General features: G+C 41.1%; 1 protein-coding gene across 2 annotated transcripts in view; it reads left to right on the plus strand.

The window, feature by feature from the left end:
• The window catches only part of med17 (mediator complex subunit 17), a 21758-nt gene that overhangs the window by 7765 nt on the left and 5716 nt on the right, over nt 1-8277 (plus strand). The window contains exons 7-9 of one of the 2 annotated variants that reach the window (XM_034132805.1): nt 1303-1455; nt 7442-7572; nt 7917-8101. In XM_034132805.1, the coding sequence (XP_033988696.1) occupies nt 1303-1455; nt 7442-7572; nt 7917-8101 (469 nt within the window). The remainder of the gene's footprint in view (nt 1-1302; nt 1456-7441; nt 7573-7916; nt 8102-8277) is intronic. The other variant, XM_034132806.1, reaches the window with a different exon arrangement.

Below are 8277 nucleotides of genomic sequence, written 5' to 3' on the forward strand. Positions count from 1 at the left end.
CCATTTATTGAACTTTAAAACAAATAATAATTTGAACAGTATCTTTTTAACTGTTGATTACCCTGAACGTATAATTCAACTGCAAAACCAACACAAAAATAAATTATACATTTAAATAATATCAAAATAATAAATACCAATAAACAAGATCAACAAATATTTTGGAGCGCACTTCCACAAGCTACTAAACATATATAAATATGATAAATACAAATAAATTAGACTAAAATTAATTAGATCAAATATGTTGTAGTGCACTGTCACAACCGAGCAAAGCTAAATAATTTCGTAATTGTGGCAGGCCAAAATCGTAATTGCGATTTAAAATACGATTAATTGCACACCCCTAACACACACACACAAGCACACACAGACACATACACTTTTTGTCTAACACGCTAACACAGTTCTGTTATGCCTTTACATTTACTTTGTAAGTAATTATGGGACGTATTTCTTCTTTCATAGCAATTTTCCTTCATACTTTCTTGCCGTGAAATAGGTCTTAAATTCTATTCAAAGTGGTCTTAAAAAGGTCTTAAAAAGTCTTAAATTTGAGTAGGTGAAACCTGCAGGAACCCTGTCTCTCTCTCTCTCTCTCTGTCTCGCTCGCTCACAGAGGCTGTGTGCTCCTCCGTGGCGATGACGGCTTGTGTTAAAAAATAATAATAAACATATTTGTAAAGTGGGGGGACACAAACGGGATTTCGAAAAGTGGGGGGGGGGGGGCATTTCCCCCCTGTCCCCAGTGGAAATTACGCCATGCGTGTGTGTGCGTCAAGTGCAATAAATATGCAAGTTGCAACACACAGAGTAAAACTCTGCCCCCCATGTGCTGTATAGGCTGGCATGATAGGCTGTTCAATGGGGCTGATGTGATGTGTAGATTCTGCCAGAAGGAAAATCACGGTGACACTCCTTATGAAGCGGTGAGCTGCCGCTCCACATTGCTTTTCTTCCCGACTGCAACGCTGGTCCCGCAAATCAAGCAAAAACGTTGTTTTGTGTATTTTTTACATTTTGGATTTGCTTGGCGAGCTATTTTCAGAACATGCCCTGCGGGCGACTCACGTTGCCCCTGCGGGCGACTCACGTTGCCCCTGCGGGCGACTAAGTGCCCGCGGGCACCTTGTTGGCTACCCCTGCTCTAGACGATCAAAAGGATGTTATCTCTGGCATTGTCCTTCTCTCTTTTTCTTCACTTCCCATTAGTTTATCTTTGGCATCTTCCCTCATCACCTAAACCCTTTGTTCCTGTCGTCGTCTCTTCTCCATCTCTTTCCTCTGCTCCTCTGCACCCAGGCACCCAGCAGTGGCACGTGAAGCTCGAGGCGGCTCAGAATGTTTTGCTGTGTAAGGAGATCTTCGCCCAGCTGTCCAGAGAAGCCGTCCAGATTAAATCCCAGATCCCTCACATCGTTGTGAAGAATCAGATCATCTCACAGCCCTTCCCAGGTCACAATGTTGATGACATGTTTTGTTTGACGTTTTCACTGGAACATCAATGTTTGTTGCCTATAAAACATTGACGTGTATCACTATAGCAGTGTTAATTTCGTCAACGAAAACTATGACGAAAAATGTTCGTCAATGACCTTTTTTACATGACTAAGACGAGACGATGACGAGCTAAAAATAGATTCTTGATAACGAAAACTTTGACGAAATGTATATTTAGTTTTCGTTGACGAGACGGGACGGGACTAAGGTGTTAATGGTGGACTATCGGACATTCAAAATGCAGGGTATTTCCCCCCAAGTGTCCGTCTTGTCTGTCAAAATGCATCTTACGTTTCTAACTTGCAATATCATTATTTCCGCTCTCTTCACTCCAGAAGAGCGATCTCTCTGTGTGCGGGGGGCGGGGCCTCACTCTCTCTCTCTGTGCGGGGGGCGGGGCCTAACAGACACGCTGCAGCGGCACACAGAGATCTGCCGGGGACGGAGCGTTCAGAAGTATAGAGACACTCTACAAGGCTCGATGTGGACAAAGCTCGTTTGCCATTAGTGTTTTCGCGTTAGCGCGTTGACACGAGTAGAGTAGTCTGTCCAAACAGCCGGCCAAAAGGCGTCATATTCAGTCGGAGAAATGCACAATGTTCGACTTCCTTAACTCGTAGCTCTGTTGCCCCAATTTACGAGTAACGTTATCACATCAGGTGTGCAGAGGTGGGAGAAGTACTCAGATCTTGTAAAAAAATACCATAGTGTAGAAAGAGTTCCTCAAGTAAAAGTATGATCATCAAAATATAGTTAAAGTAGCGACAGTAAAAGTAGTCATTGTGCAGATTGGTCCATTTCAGAATAATATATATGATATGTTTTATAATGATTGATCATGAAAGTGTCCTCAAAGCTGGTAAAGGTGCAGCTAGTCTGAATGACTTTGTATACTACAGGGTAGCTTGTGGATTTACTCCAGGTGGAACTAAAGTCTGATTTAACACTTGATTATATTTCACCATCATTCATCCAGATCTGTAAAGTAACTAAAGGTATTAAATACATGTAGTGGAGTAAAAGTACACCATGTACCTCTGAACTGTAGAGGAGTAGAAGTACACGGTAGCAAAACATTTAAATACTCCAGTAAAGTACCTCAACATTTTACTCAAGTACAGAACAATATTTTAACATAATTATATATATTTCATTTATTTCACATTTAAATAAAGCAATTAATTCGGTTAACAATTTGTTAGTTTTTCCCTTTAAAAAATAACAAAAAGTAAATACAAGAATACCGTTAAAGTACCCAGGGTGCGTACGGGTGCTGGAAATCCTTGAAAATGCTTGAAATTGTACGAGGTGTTTTCAAGGTTTGAAAAGTGCTTGAATTTTGGGAATGGTGCTTGAATTTGGGATAAAGTGCTTGAAATTGTAAATGCTTTACTTCGCTTTTTAGATTAAAAGAAAATAAAGAAGTCGGAGCGCGCTTAATTGCTTCGCTTTTACATAAAACAGCTCCGCTCCGGCCTTCCCGCGCAATGCGCGTGACCGGCAAGTGTTTTTGTTACGTGTGTGACCTGGGGCCTCATTTATAATGCCTTGCGTAGGATTGACGTAGGAAGGTTGCTTACGTAGTACAAAGCACAAAAATAGGTACATAAATGTTCCGCCATTTTCCGATTCACAAAACATTGCGTACCGGCGAGGGAAGTGCGTACGGCACTCCCTACGCCCGTTTCCCTTTATGAATCACAATCGACTCGTAACGCCCATATTTGCCTATACATAGTCAAAGAAACGCCCATTCATTCATTCATTCTGACTGACTGCATGAAGAAGATCGCAGGAAATTACGATAGAACAGCTAAAAAAGACATCTCACACCGTGTCAGATTTTGGTTATTTTGGGGAGGTGGAGATAAATCATATTGTTTGGTGGATGCAGTTTGAACCAGAGTAGCAGCATGGAGGTCGGATCGTCACCAACATAAATAAATAAGTGGTCCGAAAAAAGTTAATGACAAAAAAAATACACATAACCTTCCTCAGGCAGTGTGTTTGTACCGGGGACAGGAGACCCCCCCTTGATGAGAAACTAAGAAATGATCGGGGAATCCCTCCGGAGTGGAGTCATGACGACTGGATCTGAATTATTTTTGTTGTATTTGGTGGTTTGTGTTCCAGCTGTCGATCAGCAACTATATATCCATAATCCACCAGTTAAAGGAAATACAATGTGTTGTGTTATATTAGCTGTACAATTTACCACGGTGTTCTTAGTTTCCATACCTCCTGTGTTTTACGAGCGACTTATCAAGTCTTGGCAAACGGCATAAAACACGATTAAACGTGATAGTATATAAAACCATGCTCGTATCTACAACCTATAGAAATGCAAAACGGCGTCAGTTTAGACGTTATTCTGTCCTCCTGCTTACCGCATCATGTATGAGAAAACATTTCATAACATTAACACAACATATTCGAGGTGGTTTTAAATAGCATATCCGTATTTATTTATTTCTCCAAGTTATGTTTTTGTGTGCACTGAGGAGTCTCAAACAGGCGTTTGTTTAATCATTTTAAGATTGGCTTTAATCAATGTTTGAAAATGAATTCTTCATATTTGATAAATGAGAGGTAACATTTTATTTATGGTATTATTTCTACATATTTCTCTCCATTCTTCCTTCTGCCAACGGTGTCGCAGTTTCTCGTCTCTCCCGTTTGTGTGCTTAGTGCGTACGCATGGGTTAGAGTTTGCGTGGAGGACAGCACATTTTCCCGTCAAGTTAGTATTTTATAAATCGCAAACATTGCGTAGAAACTGGCGTACGCCATTTTTTGAGCGTATATCCCTTTATAAATGAGGCCCCTGGGCATTCTGATGAGAGTGATAGATGACAGTATGCCAGGAGGTTGCCGTTTCAACGAGCGTTGGCTAGCAGAAGACAAATACAAGCCATGGCTAAGACGAGGGTCAAGCGAAGCCCAAGAGTAGCCTCCTGCAAAGTGTGCAACAATAACGATGCGAGAGTCTGCGCTGACGAGGCACACACCACACGAAAGGTACGCGGTAGTAGAGCATTTTAGATTAGGCTATCGTTGCATGTAAAATACATGACACTTCTCTGTGCGCGGCAAAACAAGCTCGCCAAAATGGCTTCACTAGTCTGGCAGTATTTTAAGTGTCCGAAAATGACAATAAAATAGCGGTATGCAACGTGTGTGTGAAGCAGAAATCCTGCAGCTCCACCCGCTGTGACGGACCGGTGAGCGGAGCAGAACACACATTAAGAGTTAGACCTAACACACTTAGCTATTTTATCTACCTCTGGAACAAGCTGATTCCGGCGATCGGCCCCAAAATTGGCGATCGGAGCATCCCTAATAATTGTATATGATATGTTTTATAATAATTGATCATTAAAGTGTTATCAAAGCTGGTAAAGGTGCAGCTAGTTTGAATGACTTTGTATACTGCAGGGTAGCTTGTGAATTTACTCCAGGTGGAACTAAAGTCTGATTTAACACTTGATTATATTTCACATCATTCATCCACATCTGTAAAGTAACTAAAGGTATTAAATACATGTAGTGGAGTCAAAGTAAACCATTTACCTCTGACTTATGTTTACTGCCAACCTAAAAGTACCTCAAAAATAGTAATCAATAATATATTGAAAAGTTATTTGGCTGATTGTTTTATATTGGCTCAGCCAGGTTATATGGGATGCCCAGTCTACGTACAGATGGGTCACTCATTTTGAAATATTAAACTTAGTTTTCTTTTCTAAAAATTTAAATTGTTCATCCTCATGTAGAATGCTATTATGAAACACACATTTGGTTGTTTATAGCATAAAGAACATCTGATTTAATGTGAGGTAGGGAAATAATCATTTGAGTGCAAGTATGTGTATATAAATATGTAATTTACAACAGCTGTAAGATGCTTGAAAAGCTTGAAAATGCACCTTGAAAATGCTTGAAAAGTGCTTGAATTTGACTTTGGAAAAGGTGTAAGAACCCTGAGTACCGGATCGATAAGCAGTTTCGATAAGACTAGTAGTACTGTAGAAAACCTTAACAATACACATCCCTAGATATTACACAAGTAAAGTGTTAAGAGAGTGAAATGTTGCTTTACGAATTTCAACACTTGATGCTGTCACCTTGATTACAATGTCAGATACCTGTATTTGTCTAACTGAATTGGTTTAAAGAGAGAAAACATTTTGACTAAAAGTTGACTAAAATTAAATTTTTCATCGACTAAAACTAGACTAAAACGTTTTGAGTTTTCGTCGACTAAAACTAGACTAAAACTATGAAGGATAGAAATTACTAAAATGTGACTAAAACTAATAACCATTTTCGTCTAAAGACTAAGACTAAATCAAAAACAGCTGCCAAAATTAACACTGCACTATAGGCCTGTGCTATGTTGTAATAGTTCTACATAGAGCGGTGCAGGGATGACGTATTTACCCGGAAGTAAGCTGCGCTCGGGTTCCCTCGACAAAAAGCAATGGGATTTCTCCATAGGATTTTGGAAAATAGCTGGAAATAAGGTCTGTGGAAAGCGAACCTGTTTGATAAATGCACGTTTTGTTCAGCCGGATAATCTCCACATGTCTACCCTACTTTTATAATTTTCGAATCATAAATCTAATCGCCAGAAGCAAAATGCTAAAGTTATGCTATAAAAGAACTACAGCCGAGTACAGCAGCACGACTTCAACGTCACGCCGACTTAAGATCCATATTCAAACATACAGATTCTAAATGGTACGAGTTGAAGCGTTTATTTGAACAGTTTACAGGAGGCAGGTACTTGCTTTCAAGCAGAACAGGGCAAACAAACTTAGAGGGAGTGTTTACGTGTTCGGCGTAATGACGTGCAACGTCCTCCACGACTTCTGTAGTCCTATTCAGCCACTTGTTAACAACCATCGTTTTTCAGACACGTAAACTCTTCAGAAATCACCAGTGGGGTCACTGCTGATGGATTTAATGTCGTAGAGCAAAACGTGATCCGTCTCTTGACTTTGTGTCAACCATAGACCTTATTTCCAGCTATTTTTCAAAATCCTATGGAGAAATCCCAATAGGCGCGTTCACACCAAGTACTTTGCCGTATTTAGTGCCGGCACTCAGTGCCCCGGCACTTATAACCCCAGGGCATTTAGTACAGATCGCGTTCACACCGGAGTACTTTTCCCTTAGGGAAGATTACGCAAATGAGCCGCTGACGTCACTTCGTCTTCTTCTGCTTTGGGTTTACTGGCAGGCCGCAAACAACTTCACGGCGTATACTGCCACCCTGTGTCCCCGGCCGGAAGTCCCCGGAGTTGGGGACTGGCTTCAGTAGAAGCTGCTGGGACTCCCAGCAGCTTCTACTGAAGCCTTCCGAGTAAATCACCAGAACGCCGACACCTCCTCATCTCCACCGCTCCCATGTTTTATTTTGTGTTGCCATAAGTTAGTCTCTCTGCGTTTGTGCGCTGGGCGAATGCTAATGCTAATAATGCTAATGCCAGGATAATAAAATGTCGGCTCTACAAAACATTTCAGAGTTGTACGGGGCGTGGTTTGCAATTCGCCCAGCCAATCAGAACTGTGGCACTTTTTCCCCCAGGAAAGTACCATCTCTCAGCAGGCACTAAAAATGGGGGTAAAAGTTCCAGAGATTAAGTGCTCTTTTTGGTGTGAACGCGACATAAGGGGTACTAACAGAACTAAACGTGAAAAGTACGGTGAAAAGTACTCCGGTGTGAACGCGGCTATTGGCTCTGAGACGAGGGAACCGGTAGTGGTGAAATGCTAACTCACTTCCGGGTTTTAGGACTCGTCACTGCACCACTCTATTAGGACCATATTTAAAAGAGGACAAAAGACAGAAAAAGCTTTGGTCAAGTGTATCTCTGGAGTAGCCCTTTTTCCTCTCTGAACAGAGGCATAAAACAATATACTGTTTGTGCCTTTATAGGACTGCAGCTGTCCATCTCACTCTGCCACTCCACGGGAGAGAAGAAGAACCATCGAGCATCTCCAGAGAAACCCAAACCAGACGACCACCTTTACGTACTGGAACACAATCTGCATCAGATGATGAGAGAGGTGAAACACTGACGTTCCTCTGCATGTAAAGCTGTTTTCTTATCACACATATTGATACAGCACTTTTGTTAGTCGATAAATAACATTGAGCCACCAACATTTCAAAAGATATTTTGAAACAATTTGACCACTCTGTACTTTGTCCACCAGAGAGAATTATAACGTATCGTGGACAGATAATCTTTTAGTTCACAAAGGAAAATTGTGAGCGAACCTAGTCAACAGTTTAATTTCCGGAAGAATCTGCAAGCTCATAGCTAATGTCTAAAATACCGCCCTAAATATATCTAGAAAACTCCCATGAGCAGAAGTCTTTTACTTCATTTACGTTTCCTCTTTTACAGTTCCACAAGCAGCAGCTGAGCTCTGTGGTGATGCCTCATCCTGCTAGCGCCCCCTTTGGCCACAAACGCATGCGCCTCGCGGGGCCCATGGCCTACGACAAAGCTGAGATCTCCAACCTGCAGCAGAACGAGGGCCTTCTGGAGAAGATCATCAAACAGGCCAAACACATCTTCCTACGTAGCAGGTAGCTTTAATCTTACCATCTGCTATTTTCTTTTTTTTGTCAAAGAAATTATGCATAATTTACAATTGCAGTACTTTAGTTACAGAAGTTCACCATCCGTGCAAAAAAACAAAACAACATTTCAAAGAAAGGAAAATTCAAATGTACTTCAAATGTAGACAATGACATATATCATA

This window comes from Trematomus bernacchii, unplaced genomic scaffold (genome assembly GCF_902827165.1).
Source record: "Trematomus bernacchii unplaced genomic scaffold, fTreBer1.1, whole genome shotgun sequence".
Lineage (NCBI taxonomy): Eukaryota > Metazoa > Chordata > Actinopteri > Perciformes > Nototheniidae > Trematomus > Trematomus bernacchii.